The 23177-nt window shown below is 38.3% G+C and overlaps 1 protein-coding gene across 1 annotated transcript; it reads left to right on the forward strand.

Annotated features, from left to right (window-relative positions):
* Positions 1–2279: 2279 nt before the first annotated feature.
* On the forward strand, positions 2280–6419 carry LOC111784587 (uncharacterized). The gene is made up of 6 exons (XM_023665237.2): positions 2280–2554; positions 2721–2853; positions 2966–3069; positions 4444–4615; positions 4709–4849; positions 4919–6419. Exons 1-6 carry the CDS (start codon positions 2505–2507, stop codon positions 6149–6151), a joined length of 1833 nt encoding a protein of 610 aa, XP_023521005.2. The 5' UTR covers positions 2280–2504; the 3' UTR covers positions 6152–6419.
* The last annotated feature ends 16758 nt before the right edge of the window (positions 6420–23177 follow it).

Here is a 23177-nt window from a genome sequence, read left to right on the forward strand (position 1 = left end):
CTAGCGTCCTCGCTAGCACTCTTTCCTTCCTCCAATTGATGTGGGACCACCACCAAATCCACCCTCTTTATGGCCTAGCGTCCTTACTTGCACACCGCCTTGTGTCTACCTTTAAAAGGTATCTGCTAAACGCATCTGCTAGGAAAAGGTTTCCACACCCTTATAAATGGTGGTTTGTTCTTCTACCCCCCTTCGTGGCCTAGCGTCCTCGCTAGCACTCTTTCCTTCCTCCAATTGATGTGGGACCACCACCAAATCCACCCTCTTTATGACCTAGCGTCCTTACTGGCACACCGCCTTGTGTCTACCCCCTTCGGGGAACAGCAAGAAGGCTGGTACATTGTTCGGTGTCTGGCTCTAATACCATTAGATCCACCGCTAGCTGATATTGTCCTCTTTGGGATTTCCCTTTCGGGTTTCCCCTCAAGGCTTTAAAACGCGTCTGCTAGGGGAAAGTTTCCACACTCTTATAAATGGTGGTTTGTTCTCCTCCCCAACCAATGTGGGACATCACAACTCAAACCTAAGTCCCTAATCACATGATTAACATGATTCGCACATGTTACACGTTATAACTTGTTTAGAAGCTTCGATAGCAATTTCTCTCCTAGAACATCCCTAAGTCGATCATTCCTTCCCAATTTCCTCCAATTAAATCTATATTCAATAATTTTTATGGTCGATATGGATAGATATCGACAAATAGACAAATAGGATTCAAACAGGATGAATCGAAAATTGCCACATGCTTTCTATAGGGCCACGAGCATGTGAATATCACGTGTCTCCGATCTTCTTCTTCCTCATGCAACTTGTAGTTTTCTTTTTTTTTTCCAGATCTTTTGTGTTAATTCCTTCCATGTCCCCTCGCTTGCCAACTTGCCAAATATTCATTTTCTCCTCTTGGTTTCTACTACAACATTGTAGATTTCACACTCACGAATCCATTAAGCCCAGTTTCAACTCTTATAATGCATTTGATATGAACCAAGATATCAATCATGCAAGATCGGGATACCTATATGATCCGATTGATTGCGTAAAGCCCGCGGTAGCAACGAAACCGAGGAAAGTATACAGAAAAGATAGTTCTTTTCTATTCTATTAGTATTAGATTAGTATTAGATTAGTATTAGTTAGTGATCTCGGCTCAGTGAGTCCTTTCTTCCGTGATGAACTGTTGGCACCAATCCTCCATTTTTGTCTCGGCTCAGGATTGTAACATGAGAGAAGTAAGGAGGTCAACCTCTTTCAAATATATATACAACATGGATTATGACAATGCAATGTAGTTGGACTCTCATGTGGATCCAAATAAATCATCCTTTCCACAGTGGTAAATCTTTGCCTACTAGGCAAGAGGATAGCAAGTTACAAATTCTATCACAGTTCAAAGATGTGAAGAAAATGTTGTTCAAATTATCATAAGATGTTCCAATTCATGTCACATTTAAGAAGATTCAAGTTTCACTTATTCAAAGTTACAAATTTTGGGCAGAGGATAATTTATAGTTATTACATTTATTAATGTGTTTTAAGTTTTTTTATTTACTTTCCAGTTAAATTTACTTGAGTGGTTAATTATAGTCCTAAAGTATACATATTACCTAATTATGGTCAATTACCACTCTTGAAATGCCTTAAAGGTTAAAGGTTTTTATTTTGAGGCTATATAAAACCATATATATTTTCTAAAAAATGTAGTGGAGGGAACATTTGTGTTTTTCTTTAGCAAGGGCTAAGTTTGTTTGCAATGATACAGTGTTTAGATTCATTGTTTAGAATTATTTATACTGTTTAGATTCATTGTTTAGAATTATTTAAGCTTACTTGTGGAGTGATTCGAATCTCAATCAAATGTTCTTATTTTGAGATATTTGATTAATAAAATTATCTGAATTTTTACTTTTCTTTGGAGTAATTCCTTATTATTAGAGCTAAGTGTTCTTACCTTAACTATTCAAATGAGTCTCTGGTTTGATATTTAAGTTTTTTTGAATTTAGATCTAACGTTGTAAGGTTTGGATAACAGTCGAAGTAAACTGGTCCATTCTCGGACCCTCTAAATAAATAAAAATGTAAAACAAAAAAAATTAAATGATTATAAAAAAAAATCATTTTTTTTTAATAAATAAGAAAATGGCAGAAATCTGCGTCTCAACATAATAAATTTCTTCAGGCTTAAGGAAAAGTTTGTACTTGGAACCGAACACGCGTACGACGTTCCAAGCAAATGCATACGGCGTCGTATGGTTTCAACTTTTCCAACAAAATTTCTAAATATCGCGTCTGGTCGGGTCCCATCGCTCTCTCTCCATCGTCTTTCCAACTTGATGATCTTCATAATTAGGTTCAGTTTCTTCATCTCAGACGCCATTTCTTTTCCAATTCTCAACTCGATCACAGCTTCCACACTTTTCGATTCTTTAATTCGGTTTCTTGTCGTTCTTCAATTACGTGCTTAAAAGCGTTTTCGTTTTGATCTTCATTCGATCTTCATCTCCATGTCGATGCTCAACTCCTTCTTCAACAGGGGCTTCAAGGCTGCCCAATGGTATCTCTTCTTTTTATTCTGGTTTCTTTTTTTCCTTTTTCATTTTCGCTCTCATCGTTCTTTGTTAATTCTGTCGGTGACTGCATTCATCAATCGATATGCGATTACAGAATTTTAGTTTTTTTTTGTTTTTTGTTTTAATTCTAATTTTCTTCTCTGTATACAGTAAAACCCTGCTTAAATTGACAATTCCACGAATTAAGTTGCTGAGGAATCGGAGGGAGATTCAACTTAAGCAGATGCGACGAGACATAGCTAAGCTTCTTGAGACGGGTCAAGAAGCTACGGCTCGCATTCGGGTATGTGTTACTTTCTGAAGTGCATTTGATCGGGAGGATCAGAAACAAGGGAATTGTTTGATGTCCTGGAACTTTTTGTTGTCTTAATTAGATCTGCTTTTGCTGCATTCAGGTAGAGCATATAATCAGAGAAGAGAATATGATGGCTGCTCAGGAAATTCTTGAGTTGTTTTGTGAGCTTATTGTTGTTCGTCTCCCAAATATTGAAACACAAAGGTAAACTTTCCGAACGGATTTAATCTTCAAGTTTTTGTGAGATTTTTAAGTGTTTTCTTGTGGTTATGTAAATAAGCACGAGAAAGATCTGAATGCAACTGATTTAAATAGATTATGTGTTTTCATGGACCCTGTAACCTATGTTTGGCAATTATGAAACACATTTTATTCTAGGAAACGTTTATTTATCCAATATGCACATAACTGACAAAACTAGAATAGGATGTTAGATCTCTTAAGCGGTTCTAAAATTTAAATCAATTCTGGACTTCTCTACAAGTATAGTTGTATAAAGGATTTCTATCTTTTTAGGAGCATTTAATTTCTATGATTAGATATGTTTATATTTGGTTAGAGATTTCCTTCATAAAGTGTGACTGATAATTGAGAAGCTGCATCATATATAAATATGTAATTGATGTCAAAGTTTCTCACAGATGTTGTATCCACACTATGGTCCATTCTTTCCCATTGTTGAATGAAGTGAATTTGTCCTAATGTTTGGCCTTACTCCTCGTCTATTAGTAAATTGCTTGTGGCTCTCTCTTTCTTGGGTTACTGTCGTGTTTGTATAACCCATCGTTAGTATACATCTATGTTCTCTTTTGGTGATAAGAGTGAACATTAGAAATATGCTGGTTAAGTTTGAATGGATATATGCACAAAATGAATTTTAGTGAATTATGTGAAGAATATTCTTTCACCCTAGTTTGGAGTATTGAAGATCCATCTCACAATGATGGAAATTAAGTCATGGATTGTGCATTGTTAACAAGAACTACAGCTAGTTGTCCAACCTGATCATCCAACTTCTCTGCCAAATGACTCGAAGCATCAAGCCTTGCAAACTGGAAATATAGTAGCAGTTGATTTTACTTTGAGGTTGATTGTTAAATTTACAAGGAACTGAATTAGTTTGCACTTTTAAATTTACAATTTTTATGGTTTAATCACCATGCTCTCCTTTTTTGTTGAAAATCTTCGTCATTTTTTGGATAATAGCTTTTGTCCAAAGTTACTTGAAACTCAAAACTTCATGTCCAAATTTGTATGACTGTAAAATCTTTTAATCTTATTCTCTCTTTATTTCCAGGTTTATTTTTATTTTTATTTTTATTTGTATTTGTGAGTGTCCAAGCTGGGTTGGTGCACCTCGTCTAATCTCACGGGACAACCACTTAACTCTATTAGATTTGGTTGACAAAAAAAAAACTTGTATGATATTAAATGGTATCTTTCTATGCTTCTATATGAAGTACAAATGAACCTTTTCATTCTAATTTCACTTTGTTGCTTATGGTAGTTGTATTGAACATTTATCCCTTCTATTTTATGCTTGTATCGAACGTCATTGTAAACTCATGAAATTTTCAGGGAATGTCCTCTAGACTTGAAAGAAGCAATCTCAAGTGTGTGTTTTGCTGCTCCAAGGTGTGCAGATCTAACAGAGCTTCTCCAGGTTCAGTTGCTTTTTGCAGCTAAATATGGGAAGGAATTTGTATCAGCTGCAACTGAGCTCATGCCTAACTGTGGTGTTAACCGTCAGGTTCATAGAATCTTGTTTATGTTAGATTTATTGGATGAAAAGCTTTACTGCAGTCGATAGGATTTTCATATTTCCTCTCAATTTTGATTGCAGTTGATCGAGTTGCTTTCTGTTCGTGCTCCTTCACCTGAAAAGAAACTGAAGCTCTTAAAGGAAATCGCTGAAGAACACGACTTAGATTGGGATCCTGCTGGAACTGAAGCTGAGTTTAACAAATCTCCAGAAGATTTGCTCGTAAGTGTTCCTTTTTGTCTCAACTTGCGGTGACTCTTTGTGTCTTAGTTTCTGTTCTCTGTCTTGCAGAATGGATCAGCGCAGTTTGTCAGTGCGTCAAAATTACCCCTTCCTAAAGATAAACACGACGAGACATATAGTGCTACTCCTGATTTGGGTAGTGCTCCACAACCTGATTCTGATTCTGAATTGGACACGTTAGACTTTCCTGAAGTTCCAAAGATATCAGTATCTCTGCATCCTCCTACTACTTTTGATGCTGCCACTGCACAACCACTGATTCCACCTCCATCTGTATCCCCACCACCTGAAACTGATCGTGATTCATTCAAATCTTCTGGTATTATTCCTGAAATCCCGCCTCAAGATTTACACTTGAGACATGAGGAGGTGAGGTCTGTTTCACCCAGCAACGATCATCTGAATATCTCTGTTGGCGAAGATAAACAGTTTTTGCCATTTATTACTCCGCCATCACTGTCGTCTTCGTTTTCTCATAGACAAACTGATTTGTGCCCATCCTCTGATTCAAAGACCCCTGAGGAGAAGCTTGGTTTCAAACCACGGTTTGAACAGGAGATAAATTCACCACCACCCTCTGTTTCAAGGACCCATGAGGAGAGAAATTCACTATCACCTTCTGTTTCAAGGACCCATGAGGAGATAAATTCACTACCACCCTCTGTTTCTCCTGAAGAAAAATTCGGTTTCAAACCACAGTTTGAGCAGAATCTAGATTCCCCACCACCCTCTGTTTCAAGGACAAAGAGTGAGGTCAATGTGGATGTCAGTGTGGATTTGCAGGATGTGTTGGCAGCTGCTCAGGCTGCTGCTGAAACTGCTGAACGTGCTGCTGCGGCTGCTCGCTCTGCAGCCAGTCTTGCGAAGGTTAGAATCGATGAGCTCACAAAGAAAAAGAATGATCGAGATGCTGAAGTTAGTTGTGAGAATCCATTCCACGGAGCTGCTGTAACTCCACCTGATCATAAACAAACATTCCAACAAGATTCTTTGGGGAATTATTCTATGCCATATTATTCACAAGATTCTTTCAAAGAATATCACAGGGTAAGCTGTGATTCAGACGTTACTGGTCATCACCAGCTCGAGCCACAGAAATCGGGTTTTGATTCCTCGCCCAGTAATTCACCATCAGAACGCATAGCACATCCTCATCAGCCGCAGAGGCTCCCATCAATGGATGACGACCCATACTTTTCATACCCGAATCTATTTACTTCACAGAAACCAAATCTGGGATCTGATCGTTCGTCTGGTGGTGGTTCCGATCTACACATGTGAGGTATGAGTGGAATTTTATTTGACATGCTTTCGTGAATTTATATTTTGTTCAGCTTTCATAACGAGTTTCAAATATCCTTTTAGAGCTGTGGTAGGGAGCATTGTATTGTACAAACCCGAAAAAGTATATGTTTACACCATTAGAATTAGTTTGTGTCAAGGGGGTAATATGCATTTTTTCAGTGCCTTCAATTTGTATTTAAATGGGTATATCAGAATTCACTTTTATAATAATGGAATCAGAATAGTGTGTGTTTTAGGATCCAAAGATTGAAGAAAATTGTGATGGGTGAAGTACCTATACTGGAAAATTCGATCAAGGATTACTCTATCAACCAAATTACTCTATCAACCAAAGGGATCGTTGGAGTTTTGAAATGAATGGAAAGACATTCAGATTACACCTATTATCTAAAGTTTTAGATCGGTCCTCTCGCACTAGGGAAAGGTCCTCTCAATGCTCTAACGCGGAACAATTAGAAAATTATAAAAATGAAACTATTTTTTTTTCTAATCTCATTAGTGCTTCATAACCCATTCTGATCCTTGATTATGTCATACCTTAAAGAATAAATAAGTAAAAATATTATTAAAAAAATTAAAGGCCGCCAGCACTGGAACACTGCCCGATGTTTCGATAGAAGGAAACACTGCTCGATAGAAGGAAAGAAGGTGGTTGGACCAAAGTGAAAGATGCCACTGTTCCGGTTGGAGGAAAAAAAATTGAGAAGTTTGGTATTGTTTAGGGGCTGAAAACAAAGAAGGAAAGAAGAAGAAAAATTCAACTTAGCCTGCATGCAGTCTTGGTGCTCAGATTCGCGATTCCGTTGAGGTGTGGCCAAGAGTCCTACAGAGATGATTTTTGGAGATAGATACTCGAGATCGACATCGAAGGAGGAGTGAATTGGCTATAAGAACTGCGAGCTTTTGTGCCCGAACTCTTCCTCTATGATCAACCAAGTTTAATGATTTATGTTCTTGCAGCTCGTTCCAAACAAAGATAACTTTTTTCGTGAAGGGATTGAAAGCTGAAGAGGGAAGAAAGTTGAAGATCCTATTCGAGTTTCGAAGGTGAGTTTTTGAACTAGTTTGATCTTCGTTAGCTAAATTCTTTGTACATGGTGCATAATAGATGATGGTTCCTCTGTTTTTGGATTTGTAACGGGCCCTAAACTTTTACTTACCTAGAGTCGTTATCATCATCATAACGTAATGATTTTGTGTCGAAATAAGCGTTGAAACTTTATCATAAAAACATAAACTTCATCTTAAAACACTGTAATGGACTTGTGTGTTCGAAAATATTTTTAAAACGACACAACGAAATGCTAAATGAAATAAATAAGCGTTAAAATTAAAAATACTCTATTCTAACCTTGTCTAAGAAAGTAAGTACAACTACTCTATGCATGTGTCATGGTCTCCAAGTAACACACGCTTACGTATTTTAAGAAATACTTGACCCTACTATTGGGGTCAGGAAATGCAAACACATGCAACTCATGATCTAGAGACCTATCGTTAAAACCATTATAGGGGCGGTCTTCAGTCCGGACAAAATTGGATGAGTAGTACTTCCCTATTCATGACACACACATGCGAGTGTGGATCCCCAAGCGGTTCGCACCCCTTGGATCCATCATAGTCAAGCTAGCTATCCATAGTGAAGTCCAGAGGTCAGTAGATCTTGAGTGTCATGCGAGACATGATCATCATCGTCATCATAATGTACACGTTCATTGTAACGACAAAAAGATAATAATAAGTAAATAATGAAAAAAAAAAAAAAAAAAACCAAATTATGGACTCCCTCCCCACCTTCCCAAAATATCTCCCAAACACCTGCAAGCGAAATGATCCCAAAAAAAAAAAAAAAAAATCCAAACAAAAACAAAAATGGCAATTTAATAGAAAAATTTTGAGAGAGAAAAATTGGAAATGGCTACACGAAGCAAATTTAACAGAAAGGGAAAGAAATGAGACTAGAGGGTTGTGTCAAAAGAGACATTATGATGGATTTAGAAGGACCTCATGTATATTGTATGTTCATAAGCATAGGGCTACTTCCCCTAGAGATGATGAGTGCGGACACTATGGGGTTCTGCTGACCTCCGGACGTTGCTACAGATTAGCTTAACCAGAGGGTCCACGGGATGTGCAAGCGCCCTGGAGATTCACACTCGCACGTGTGAGTCGTGTAGGGAAGTACTACACATCCAATTTGTCCGAAACTAGAGGAGGCCACCCTTATGATGTTAGAGATAGGTCCCTAAATCATGATGACATGTGTTTGCATTTGTATTTGCATGGCCCCCTACAATGGGGGCACTTAAGGAGTATTCTTCGAAATACTCAGGCCGTGTGCCACATTATTTTTCAGGTAAAGGCAAGGCGCACTTGTACGGACAACGACGACATCACGAGTAAAGACTGTGGCACGTGCATATGGTAGACTCATATTTAAATTCCTAGTCTTAGGCAAGGGTGTACATCTAACCCGACAACCCGGACCAACCCAACCAGAATTATAAGGGTTGGGTTGGATTAGTACTTCGGTTGAGTTGGGTTATTTTTACTGAACTCGAAATGACTCGGTTCGATTTTGGGCTCATAAGACAAAAACTCGGGTTGGACCCGAACCAAATAAAAGTTTTTATAAGTATAAGCTAAGAAGTGAAGCGTATTCACGGGTAAGGTAGAGTGGTAATTTGGGTTTATTAGAGTACTCTGTGCCCGGCTCGACTCCTTTCAAATTCATCTTTTTTTTTTTTAATTGTTTTTTATTTTCATGATATATCCTTATATTTTCCTTGCTTAACATGTGCTAGTATTTATTTGTGTTTAGTTCTATATTAATGTTGAACTAAGTTGTTTTAAAAAGTTGACAACCCGACAATCCGACCCAAAAATAGAGGGTTGGGTTGGGTTGGGATGTGAAAATTTTCGGGTTGGGTTGGGTTACCAATCGCACCAACTCAAACTTTTGGGTTGGATAAAAAAAAATCCCTCAACCCAACCCAATCCGGACCATGTATACCCTAGTCTTAGGTTAGAATAGGTTGTTTTGCATTTTATAGTATTTAAATTATTTTGTATTTTGTTTTTATTTTCTCTAAATTTTAGTATTTCGTATTTAAACACGTAAGACCATGATTGTGCTTTCCAGAGAATAAGTTGTTTTAAGCGTTTTCGGAGTTTATGTTATAAATGATGTTCATTTTAAGAATTATAGTTCCGCATTAGTGATGAGCATGAGACGTTAGTAGCGACTCTGAGTATATGGAAATTGAGGGTCGTTACATAAACTTAGTTATTGAAAATGATTTTAAAAGGGGTAAACTCGACACTATTCTTTTTATTAAAATGGAAGAAAATGATATGCTATTAGTGCAAATATTTGTAAATGATATCATATTTAGTTATACTAATCCCGAAGAATTTTCTAAATGTATGCCTAATAAGTTTGAGATGAGTACGATGAGAGAGCTTAGTTTCTTTCTTGGACTTCAAATCAAACATTCATTTCATAAATCAAGAGAAATACATTAACGAGTGCAAAAACTCTCATTTGCACATCTACTAAATTTGACAGGATGAAAAAGGTAAATGTGTGGATATTAAATCTTATCGAGGTATGATTGAATTTTTACTTTACTCGACCACTAATAGACTTGATATTATGTTTAGTGTACGTCTGTGTACCAGGTTTCAATTTTGTCAAAAGGAATATTAGTTAAAAGAATATTTAAATATTTGCTTGTGACTATTAATTTAGAAGTTTGGTATTTTATAAATGTTGAGTTTAAATTCGTAGGATATTGTTATGCAGATTTTGAAGTTTACGTAAAAGTACTCGTGGAACTTGTCAATTTCTTGGTAGTTAATTAGTTTCTTGGTTTAGTAAAACGCAAAATTCGGTTGACTTATCTACTACCGAAGCAGAATATGTTGCAATTGCTAGTTGTTGTTCTCAAATTCTTTAGATGAAACAAACTCTTTGTGATTTTGGATTAAAATTTGATAGTGTGTCTATTTTGTGATAACACTCGTGCTATTAATTTAATAAAAATATATATTCATCATTCTAGAACTAAATATATTGACATTAGACATCATTTTAGTAGAGAGCGTGTGGACATATTATTCTTGATTTTGTAAACTCTACTAATCAATTAGTCCATATTTTCATCAAGTTTGCAAAATCGCTTGAGCTTAGATTTTATGAATTTCATACCATTTTTCTTTTGAAATGGTTTGTGGAGAGATTCTTGAAATTAATTAATTAATTAATTAATTGATGTTTCCAGGATAACAAACTTACCCTTAATTATTAAGAATTATAAATATTTTGAATTGTCTATGGTGGAAAGTTGAGAAAAACGATTTCAACACATTTTTCATTCACCAAAAATGAAGTAGTTACAGTCGAAACAAGATACCCCATGTGATGTCCTACATTGGTTGGGGAGGAGAACAAACCACCATTTATAAGGGTGTGGAAACCTTCTGTAATGACCCGAAATTTTCTACTTAATTTAAGGTCGCTACTGTATACATACCATAAACATTGAATGCGGAAGAATTCATTTAAATTCCATAAAACATAACCTTTAACTTAAAAACACAGCCATGGACTTACGTGTTTCGAAAACATCTTTAAAACGACACAACAAAAGACCCGAGATAAAATAAATAAGCGTTTAAGTTTAAAACATCCTATTCTATCCTAAGTCTAAGAAAATGAATACCACTATCCTATGCATGTGCCATGATGTTTAAAACATCCTATTCTATCCTAAGTCTAAGAAAATGAATACCCTATTCTATCCTAAGTCTAAGAAAATGAATACCACTATCCTATGCATGTGCCATGATGTTTAAAACATCCTATTCTATCCTAAGTCTAAGAAAATGAATACCCTATTCTATCCTAAGTCTAAGAAAATGAATACCACTATCCTATGCATGTGCCATGATGTTTAAAACATCCTATTCTATCCTAAGTCTAAGAAAATGAATACCCTATTCTATTTTAAGTCTAAGAAAATGAATACCACTATCCTATGCATGTGCCATGATGTTTAAAACATCCTATTCTATCCTAAGTCTAAGAAAATGAATACCCTATTCTATCCTAAGTCTAAGAAAATGAATACCACTATCCTATGCATGTGCCATGATCTCGAGTTACGATGCCGTCGTGAGCCGTACAGGAATGCCTTGCCTTAACCTGAAAAATGTAGTAGCACATGGCTTGAGTATTTCTGGCTTGAGTATTTAAAGAAATACTCAGTAAGTGACCCCTCTATTGGGGTTAAATGCAACAATCACATGCAATAAAATGATGGGACCTATCTTTCGTTTCGTTTCGTTTCGTTTCTTTTTCGTTTCGTTTCGTTTCTTTTTCGTTCGTTTCATTTCGTTTCATTTTTCCTACGGTGTAATCCTAACAGGTAATCGTGGACGTGTACCATATACTCTACACGCAGCCCATACGTGCGAGTATGAGCTCACCAGCTAGTTCGCACACCGCTGGGCCACTGTCCCTAGCCGGTGGGCATGCTCTGGGGGCCCACCGGGACCCGTTAAAACTAAAACCGTCACGACAGCTATGCAGGGCATAACAATCGTTGTCCTGCCATTTGGATGTACGCGTCCGTACCCTCGTGATGGGATAGGAGAGATTGATGAAAGAATACAATTAGGTTATGGGTAGAAAGGGATAGGTTTGTGATAGATTGATAGAACGATAGCGTTAGGGTACGTTCTTGTGACGATATGACTAAGGTACGTCACGTAATGATATGTCTGTGATAGGTATAAAAACGTTAAGGCTATGGTAAGTTAGAGAATGTTATGACTATGAAGTGTTTACGTTATGACTTGGTTATGATATGATACATTGTATGCTAGATTATTGTGCTTAAGTACGAAATCATGTGGACGTGAATGTATGTTATTTATGCTGCTTAGTTGATGTGATATGAATGCATGTGACGATGTGTGGCCCTTGTACGATTATGGCTTGTTGTATGAGTATTGAAATGTAACTGAATGAATTGTTTGACATGAAAGACGGTAAATTGCATGATACATAACCCCGCTAGGAATATGTATGATATGTAACGAAATGAGAATGAGAATGACATGTAAGCATGAAAACGTGACATGGGGTTATGTTCATTAAATGATGATTGTAGGACTAGTGGGACCTCATGCATATTGTGTGATCATGCATTTGGGGGGATACCCCTATCCCATCACGAGGGTACGGACGCGTACATCCAAATGGCAGGACAACGATCGTTATGCCCTACATAGCGCTGCCGTGACGGTTTTAGTTTTAACGGGTCCCAGTGGGCCCCCAGAGCATGCCCACCGGCTAGGGACAGTGGCCCAGTGGTGTGCGAACTAGCTGGTGAGCCCATACTCGCACGTATGGGCTGCGTGTAGAGTATATGGTACACGTCCACGATTACCTGTTATGATTACACCGTAGGGAAAACGAAATGAAACGAAATGAAATGAAACGAAACGAAATGAAAGATAGGTCCCATCATTTCATTGCATGTGATTGTTACATTTAACCCCAATAGTGGGGTCACTTACTGAGTATTTCTTTAAATACTCAAGCCATGTGCTACTACATTTTTCAGGTTAAGGCAAGGCATCCCTGTACGGCTGACGACAGCATCGCAACTCGAGATCATGCACATGCATAGGATAGTGGCATTTATTTTCTTAGACTTAGGATAGTGTAGGATGTTTTAAACTTAAACGCTTATTTATTTTATTTCGAGTCTTTTGTTGTGTCATTTTAAAGATGTTTTCGAAACATGTAAGTCCATGGCTGTGTTTTAAGTTAAAGGTTATGTTTTATGGAATTTAAATGAAGTCTTCCGCATTCAATGTTTATGGTATGTATACAGTAGCGACCTTAAATTAAGTAGAAAATTTCGGGTCGTTACAGGATGCATGGTACTTTTCAACACATGGCCCACGTGTGTGATTGTGGGCCCACCAGGCGAGCTCGCAAGCGAACTCCCTGGGCCTGGCTTGGTCGGGTATGTATGACATACAATACCGGACGCCACGGACAAAGAGGGCCTGCATGATATCGTGGCAAACACAATATCGAATATACGCATCCATACCATCAGTAGCATAACGGGGGAGTGCCCCAAGTACATAACCATAGCGTGTATGAGGTTCTTAAGGTTTACCTCCATGGCATTACACCTACAATGTTCCATCCCCTTATCACATTACATAGCATAACTGGGTCAACATCGAGCAAGCATATCATAGCATACTAGTCATCTCATTCATGGCATGCGGGGTTCTCATTACAATCATGACATGTCAATCAAACTCATACATACAGAGTAGCAAACCGTGTCACAACCGTCATATACATGAACATGACATACATAGCGTTTCATTGCAAGAATCACATACATAAACATGGCATACATAACATTTCGCTGCAAGAATCACATACATAAACATGACATACATAGCATTTCACTGCAAGAAACATCTAACCTAGCATACATCAACAACACACATGGTGCGAGCAAGGGCCACAGGACACGCACCAACATATATACATAACTAACACCAACAGTAAGGTTACTTACCTCCTTGGCCTTGGCCAAAGTCACCCACAATGCTAACTCCGGCGCCTACCTACCTTCTATAAGATAACATGATACACTTAGAGCCCTTTCACAACTAGCTCTTATGCCTAGCTACCAAGGTACGCCCCTATCACAAGCTGTTTTCTCAAAATGGAGTTATACTGACCTCAGATGGCTGAAACAAGGGTGGGAATGGCTCAAGAAGGGTCAAAAACCTAGACATCGAGATACTATTCAGATGTCGAGCCGCTGAGCCGCGTCACCAAGCTGCCGAGCTGTCGAGCCACGCCGCCAAGCTGCACTGCCAAGCCGACCTAACTGAGCCACCAATAGAGCCGAAACCGACGGGCTGCGAAGAACCCTGACGGCGCAAGGTTTCTGGGCGTGCCTTTAGTTTGGGCTGAAAGGGAATGAGGCCCAATGGTGGTGTTCGAGCTCGGCCCGCGAGGTGCGGCCTGTGCGCTGACCGAGACGAACTCACAGAGTGCCGAAGGGTCAACCTGCGGCCGCCGCTTCGTCTTCCTCACCCGAAAGCCGCAACAACCCTAATCAAAGAACTCGATTACTGTCGCCGGTGGAATGGTCGTCGTCCGTCCGTCTGTCTCTGGTGGTGCGTTTGTCCATCCTTGCCCGACGTACCCTAGCGCTGGTTTGCTCCTATCTAAGGACTCACAGAAGTCTAAAGTCTTGAGACGTTTTCGATTCCTCCCTAGGTACCTTGGTAGTCGTGCCAGCCAGGGCGTATTAACCCTAGTTACGTTCTTGTGATGATATGACTGAGGTACGTTTACGTAATGATATGTCTGTGATAGGTATAAGAACGTTAAGACTATGATAAGTTAGAAAACGATATGACTACGATTTACGTTATGACTTGTTTATGATATGATACATTGTGACGCAATATGTCATGGTATGATGTGTATATGATGAAATGTTATGTTAAAAGCATAGAACGTTATGTTAAGTCTCTTAAATTGTGTGTATACCACATGATATGAATGACATGAAATTACGATAAATGGCATGAAGTATAACCCCGTTAGAATTATGTATGATTTGAGAACTGAAGAATGAGAAACGATATGATATGAATGATGAATGATATCTGAAATGATATGAAAAATGATATGATATGTACATAATGCTAGCGGGGTTGTATTAAAGGATAATGAAAATGGAAAAGTTTTGGGACCTCATGCATTATGTGTGGTCATGCATTTGGGGGGATACCCCTATCCCATCGTGAGGGTATAGACGCGTACATCCAATGGCAGGACAACGATCGTTATGCTTTGCATAGCGCTGCCATGACGGTTACTAGTTCTAACGGATTTCGGCATAAGGGGCTCCTAGAGTATGCCCATCGGATAAGGAAAGTGGCCTAGCGGTGTGCGAACTAGCTGGTGAGCCCATACTCGCACGTATGGACTATGTGTAGAGTATATGGTACACGTTCAAAATTACCCGTTAGGACAGCACCGTAGGGAAAACGAAAGAAACTTAATGAAAGATAGGTCCCATCATTTTATTGCATGTGATTGTTGCATTTAACCCCAATGGTGGGGTCACTTACTGAGAGTATTTCTTTAAATACTCAAGTCATGTGCTACTACATTTTTGAGGTTAAGACAAGACATTCCTGTATAGCTGACGACGATATCGCAACTCGAGATCATGACACATGCATAGGATAGTGGTATTTATTTTCTTAGACTAGGGCTAGAATAGGATGTTTTAAACTTAAACGCTTATTTATTTTATTTCGAGTCTTTTGTTGTGTCGTTTCAAATATGTTTTCGAAACACGTAAGTCCATGGTTGTGTTTTAAGATAAACGTTATGTTTTATGAAATTTAAATGAAGTCTTCCGCATTCAATATTTATGGTACGTATACAGTAGCGACCTTACATTAAGTAGAAAATTTTGGGTCGTTACAAACGCTATCGTTCTATCAATCCTAACGCTATCGTTCTATCAATCTATCACAAACCTATCCCTTTCTACCTGTAGCCTAACCGTATTCAACCGTATTCTTCCATCAATCTCTCTTATCCATATCACTCCGGTATGTAACCTAACCTTAACGTTTCATGAACGTATTTTACTCCTATCGTTACATTTCGTTTTGTGCATTCTTCTTGTATCTTATCTCAAATATATCCTTGAACACATCGTACCGTAATTATTATCCTACAATTCACATCTTATAACATATACATAACACATAGGATGCATATCGATCCACAGACAATTCACACATATCAATATATATGACACGTGCAGATATAACCATGCTGATAGTAAGGTCACTTACCTGGTTAGCTTAGGCTGATGTTCCGTCGTTATCCTTACTGAAAGTCCATTGAAATCCAAGTCAACCTATGTGTGCCCATGACATCCTTATTCCACAACAACGAAAGCACTTTTTCACTCTTTCATATACTAGGGGATTTCACTTGGAAAAGAAAATGTTCCATACTAATGGATTCAGTTCCATAACCATGGGTTCCAATGTACGAGATCTTGTAGCACTTACCAATGAGGCCCTATCGATTAGGATTATGCATAAGAAATCAATTATAGATACTAATACAATTAGATCTGCTCTTCATAGACAAACTTGGGATTTGCGATCCCAGGTAAGATCGGTTCAGGATCATGGCAGTTTCAAGTTTGAACTCTATAAAATTATTTCTCTAATTTAGATTGGCCATTGTTAAATTCTGATATTTCTGGTTAGACGAAATTTAATGGAATTGCCCTATGATATTTCTGGTTTTATTTCTTTAATTCTGTTCAAATCTTTTTCTCAATCTTCCCTCTTCCCCTGTAATTATTTTCATGGTAAGGAGATAGTATGGACCAATTTTGTTAATCTATTCTATTCCAAATCTTCCCTTTTTATTTTTATTTCTTTTTTTTTTCCTTTCTTTTTTTTAGTATTGTAATGACCCTAAATTTTCACATACTCAGAGTAGCTACTTACGTCTCATGCTCATCTATAATGCGGAAATATAACTCTTACATAAACATAATTGATAACGTAAACTTCAAAAAAACGTTTAAAACAACCTCTTCTTTGGAAAACACAGCCAAGGTCTTACGTGTTTAAATATGAAATACTGAAATTTAGAGAAAACAAAAACAAATACAAAATAATTTAAAACAATGAAATGCAAAACAACCTAATCTAACTTAAGACTAGAAATTTAAATATGAATCTACCCTATGCACGTGCCACAGTCTCTGCTCACGATGCTGCCGTCCTCCGTACAAGTGCGCCTTGCCTTTACCTGAAAAATGATGTGGCACACGGCCTGAGTATTTCAAAGAATACTCAGTAAGTGGCCCCACTATAGGGGGCCATGCAAATGCAAACACATGCAATTATGATTTAGGGACCTATCTCTAATCATCTTAGGGGTGGCCTCCAGTCTCGGACATATTGGATGTGTAGTACTTCCCTACACACGACTCACACGTGCGAGTGTGAATCCCAGGGCGCTCGCACACCCCCTGGACCCTCTGGTCAAGCTAATCTGTAGCGACGTCCGGAGGTCAGCGGAACCCCATCGTGTCATGCACCTCATGAACACCCTCATCTGTGTGCTTTCGCACCTGTGCGCATACGCGCTCATCATACGGTGCGCGTCCGCACTCATCATCTCTAGGGGAAGTAGCCCTATGCTTATGAACATACAATATGCATGAGGTCCCTCTAAATCCATCATAATGTCTCTCCTGACACAACCCTCTAGTCTCATCTCTTTGTTACTCTAGGTAACACATACTCGTGGATATTTATATTAATATCATTTTCACGCTCTAAGGGTTGTGTCCTATGTCGATCTAACGACATGATGCAATATGGCACTCATCATCATATAACATGCTCAATATGGAATACATCATCATATTAAGGTAAACGTCACGCAATCATCATACTCATCATATTGCCACAAAGTGCATCAAACATATCAAGTACAACATTCATCAAAATATATATATACTGCGCACATCAAGTATCGTAACCCACACATCATCATAACTCATATACCGCATCGTACGATATAGTTCATACATCATCGTAACTCATACAATTTTTAGCCTATCCTATAGTAAGACCACTTTCCTGATTAGCTTATAAGGGTGTCACCGATTTATCCTTAACGAAAGTTTGATTTTTCCCTTTGTATCCAAGCCAACCTATAAGAATCCATGACATCAATTTCATGTTCAATTCTCTGACTCTTGCAATGGTTCATGTGCTAAATTTCATGCAAGTAGTAAAGACTTTGCATGGATAAAGTCTTGGAACCTTATAATATACATCTAAATATATATACATATTCTATTTATATTAAGATTTCATTTTCTATTTTTTATCTCGAGTGACTACTTTCTTGTCTTCTAATCTGTACTCTACTTTTTCTCTCAATTTTTGTTCAAGACATATTCTTGATCAATTTTTAATCGATTCTTACTTAATCATATTATTGGTCAATTTCGATCCATTCTTACTTAATCATATTAACTCTTCCCTTTTATTTTTCTCTTCCTTCTCTCTGTATTTCCTTCTCTCTTTCTTTCCTTCCCTCTCTATTTTTTTTCTTCTTCTTTTAGGTATTTCCTCTTTTTCTTTTCTTTTTTTCTTTTGAGTTTATTAAAAGTATTCTCGTTTTTATCTGGTCTTCTCTTTGTATTTTTTCTTCCTTCCAAAATCTTTCTTTTATCTTGTTTTTTTTTCTTTCATTCCGTTATCATTAATTCTTCCTTCCAAATCTTTCTTTTATCTTATCTTGTTTTCCTTTCTTTTTTCCTTTAATTTTGTTATCATTTAAGTTCACAGATATCATAGATAAATTATTCTTACAAAATCTTTCCTTTCTTATTTACTTGTTAATTTTTTTTTAAACAGAATCTTTTCTTTCTTTCTCCCTGTATTTACTTCTTATCTTCCCTCTTTTTTCCTCTATTTGTGTATTTTTTTATAAACAGATATTAGCCTCTATGGTTAATTTTACCTATAACCAAAACAGAATCTTTTGTTTCTCTTTGTCTTGTATTTACTTCTTATCTTCCATTTTCCCTCTGTATGTTTTTATGTACAGATATTAGCCTCAGTCATGGTTAATTTTCTATAACCTGATAACCAAAATCTAAATAAATGGGCAGGAACAAGAGATCTTATTCTGATTAATTAGATAAAGGAAAAGGAAATCTGATTGGGATAAATGAAAAAGAGATCTGAAATATGATTTACCGTAATAACAAAGCAAAATCTCTCCCCAATAATTAAATCTCCAGCTCTCCTTGCAAATCTGGTTGTTGGTATTTTTTTTTCATTGTAGGAACCTACTCTGCATCCAGGCATCCAGTATTCTGATTTGGGTTTTTTATGGATGAGTTGGTTGAGGAGAGATAGTTGGGAGAGGGAGGGGTTAATGGGGAGTAGTTTAGGGAAAATTATTATTTTAATTATTTAATTATTTAATTATTTTTTTTTGGGTCGTTACATTATCTACCCTAAAAATAACTTTCGTCCTCGAAAGTCTCAAACTCTTGTACTAGCTCAGGATATTTTTCTATTATTTCATCCTCACGCTCCCACGTGGCTTCCTCGCTGTGGTGATTCTGCCACAGTACCTTAATGAACGCAATATTCCTGTTGCGTAAGGTTTTTACTTCTCTAGCTAAGATTTTTACTAGTTTTTCCTTGTAGCTCAAATCTTCATTGAGTTGGAGTGGTTGTAGTCTAATACGTGGATGGGTCAATATGATGTGAACTTAGTATATGTGATGTATAGCATAAGTTCATAAGTAATGAGCCTTAGGCTTATGAGATGCCATCTTGGTTTCTAGAACCATGCTGCCTAGATCACGCAAAAGAGTAAGACGAGGAAGGGGATGACCTCCTATTAGAGGTAGAGGACGAGGTGAGGCTGAAGAGAGCCCTCCTCGAGAAGGATCAGAGACAGAGTTTGAATTAGAACCCTTATTGTATGTATGGTCGGCAAGTGCCCTTGCAAGGGTAGACCTAGTAAGTAAGAATAGTAGTAAAGATGACCAACTTCGATGTAATACTAGGCATGGATTGACTAGCTGCAAATCGTGCTAGTATAGACTGTCGCAAAAAAAAAAAAAAAAAAGAGATATTCTCACCACCGGTGTGACTTTGCTTTAAATTTAGAAGCACAAGTACCGAGATTACCTCAAAAGTAGTCTCGATGATGAAAGCAAAGAGACTAGTTCAACAAGGTGATTGGCCTATATTAGCATGTGCCATAGACGTAAGAGGAAAAGAAAAGACTCTAGAAAATGTGTCCATCGTAAATGAGTTCCCAAATGTGTATATGGATGACCTACCTGGAATACCCCTTTCCCAAGCGGTCGACTTCATCATCGAATTCGAGCTGGGAACTGGGTCTATTTCTAAAGCACCCTATCGCATGGCGCTAGCAGAGTTGAAAGAACTCAAGGCGCAATTAAAGACTTACGGGATAAAGGGTTCATTCGACCTAGCATATTCCCCTAGGGTGCGCCAGTGTTGTTTGTTCAGAAGAAAGATGGATCGATGCATTTTTGCATTGATTACAGAGAGTTAAATTAGAGAACCATAAAGAACAAATACCCTCTGCCTAGAATAGAAGACTTATTCGATCAACTAAGAGAAGCAACGATATTTTCTAAGATAGATCTGCGGTCAGGTTACCATTAAATAAAGAGTAAAGAAAAAGACGCACCAAAGACAACATTTAGGACAAGGTATGATCGCTTTAAGTTCGTGGTATGCCATTTGGCCTCACCAATGCTCCAGCTGTGTTAACGGAGTTAATGAACCGAGTGTTCAAGGATCGTCTAGACACTTTTGTGATCGTGCTCATTGATGACATCCTAGTGTACTCGAAAACAGACTTGAAACACTAGGAACACCTCTGAAAAGTCCTAGCCACCCTAAGAGAGAACAAGTTGTATGTCAAGTTCTCAAAGTGTGAATTTTGGTTACGATAAGTCTCTTTCCTAGGATACGTGGCGACAAAGGACTGAGTATCCGTAGATCCTACTAAGGTCAAAGCGGTCACGAAGTAGGAACGCCCAACTTCGGTAACATCAGTACAGAGTTTGTTGGGACTAGCGAGATACTATCGAAGGTTCGTGTAGGACTTCGCTAGAATAGCCTCGCCTTTGACACAGTTAACGAGAAAAGGGGTACCATTTATATGAAATGATGCTTGTGAGGCAAGCTTCCAAAACCTAAAAGAGAGATTGGTAACCGTCTGGAACTCACGGTACCCGAGATCTCAGAAGAGTACGTAATCTATAGTGACGCCTTTAAAGAATGGACTAGGATGTGTGTTAATGCAACATGGTAAAATTGTTGCATACGCATTCCGTCAACTAAAAGAATACGAAGATAATTACCCTACCCACGACCTAGAGTTAGCCGCTGTAGTGTTCACGCTTAAAATTTGGTGACACTACCTGTATGGAGAGAAAATGTTTAACTTACCACAAGATTTTAAATAATTCTTCACCCAGAAAGAGTCAAATATGAGACAGAGAAGGTGGTTAGAATTGGTGAAGGACTACGATGTAGATATCCAATACCACCCTAGAAAAGCAAATGTGGTCGTAGACGCTTTGAGTAGAAAGGCGACCCACTCTTCGGCCCTCATTACGAGGGAAGTAAGGGTATAAAGAAAATTCAAGGGAGCCAACATAGTTGTAGCGACCGAGAGAGTCATAGCACAACTGGCCCGACTTACAGTGCAACCTACATTTGGGCAAAGAATGGTTACCTCCCAACGAGAGGATCCAAACCTACAGAAAGTCTTTAGCCAGCTAGCTGAGAGTCTAGTAAATAGATTCTCGAAGACCTCAGATGAAGGGCTATTATATCAGGGACGCCTATATGTCTCGACAATAGAGGAGCTAAGGAAAGAAATACTGACGAAGCTCACAACTCGCCATTTGCCATGCACCCAGGAGGTACTAAGATGTACCAAGATTTAAAACAACACTTCTGGTGGGAGAGCATGAAGAGGGACGTGACCAAGTTTGTGAGCAAGTGCTTAGTTTGTCAACAAGTGAAAGCTCCTAGATAAAAGGTGGCTGGGTTGTTGCAGCCCCTAAGCATACTAGAGTGGAAGTGGGAAAACATAGCAATGGACTTCATAGTAGGATTATCCAAAACGCTTAAAGACTATACAATGATCGGGTAGTTGTCGATAGGTTGACCAAGTCGGCACACTTCCTACCTGGGAAAGCTACATATACAGTTGACAATTGGGCAAAGCTGTATGTGAAAGAAATAGTAAGACTACATGGAGTCCCATTATCTATAGTGTCGGATCAGGACCCACGCTTTACGTCAGTGTTCTAGCTCAAACTTCAAAAAGCGCTGGGTACCCACCTCGACTTTAGTAACGCTTTCCACCCCCAAATAGATGGACAAACGGAGCGTTTAAACCAACTTCTAGAGGACATGTTACGCGCTTGCGTACTAGATTTTAAGGGAAGTTGGGATTCCAAACTCCACCTTATGGAATTCTCGTATAATAACAACTTCCAAGCCACTATTGGTATGACACCATTTGAGGCCCTGTATGGGAAACGGTGTAGGTTCCCACTATGTTGGGACGAAGTAGGCGAAAGAGAGTTAGTAGGACTCGAGCTGGTTCGACTCACCAATGAGGATGTTCAGCAAAATTCGAGCGAGGATGCGTACCGCTAAAAGTCGACAGAAAAGCTACGCCGATGTAAGGCGTAGAAGCTTAGAGTTCGAGATAGGAGACCCAGTATTCCTCAAGGTGACACCTATGAAAGATGTCTTGAGGTTTGGACGTAAAGGCAAGTTAAGTCCTAAATTCATTGGACCATTCGAGATCCTAGAGCGAGTTGGTCCAGTAGCGTATAAGTTAGCCCTACCTCAAGCCCACTCAGGAGTACACGATGTATTTCATGTGTTGATGTTGAGGAAGTACATTACGGACCCTATCCACGAAATAGACTACGAACCACTCCAACTCAATGAAGATCTGAGCTTTGAGGAAAAACTAGTAAAAATCTTAGCTAGAGAAGTAAAAACCTTACGCAACAGAAATATTGCATTCGTTAAGGTACTGTGGCAGAATCACCACATTGAGGAAGCCACGTGGGAGCGTGAGGGCGAAATAAGAGAAAAATACCCCGAGCTAGTAAGAGTTCGAGACTTTCGAGGACGAAAGTTCTTTTAGGGGTAGATAATGTAACGATCCAAAAAAGAGAATAATAATAATAATAAGAAGTAAATAATTAAATAATTAAAATAATGATTTTCGCTAAAGTACCCTCCACTAACCCCTCTTCCTCCCCCAAACTATCTCTCCTCAACCAACATATCA

This window comes from Cucurbita pepo, chromosome 2 (assembly GCF_057944985.1).
Source record: "Cucurbita pepo subsp. pepo isolate OVF chromosome 2, ASM5794498v1, whole genome shotgun sequence".
Classification (NCBI taxonomy): Eukaryota; Viridiplantae; Streptophyta; class Magnoliopsida; order Cucurbitales; family Cucurbitaceae; genus Cucurbita; species Cucurbita pepo.

What these genes read in the sequence shown, in the direction of transcription:
- LOC111784587 (XM_023665237.2), top strand. Translation starts at nt 2,505, where the DNA reads ATGTCGATGCTCAACTCCTTCTTCAACAGGGGCTTCAAGGCTGCCCAA. An exon ending in ACTGTGGTGTTAACCGTCAG is followed by an intron (nt 4,616 to 4,708) that starts GTTCATAGAATC and finishes TTTTGATTGCAG; the next exon opens with TTGATCGAGTTGCTTTCTGT. An exon ending in AATCTCCAGAAGATTTGCTC is followed by an intron (nt 4,850 to 4,918) that starts GTAAGTGTTCCT and finishes TCTGTCTTGCAG; the next exon opens with AATGGATCAGCGCAGTTTGT.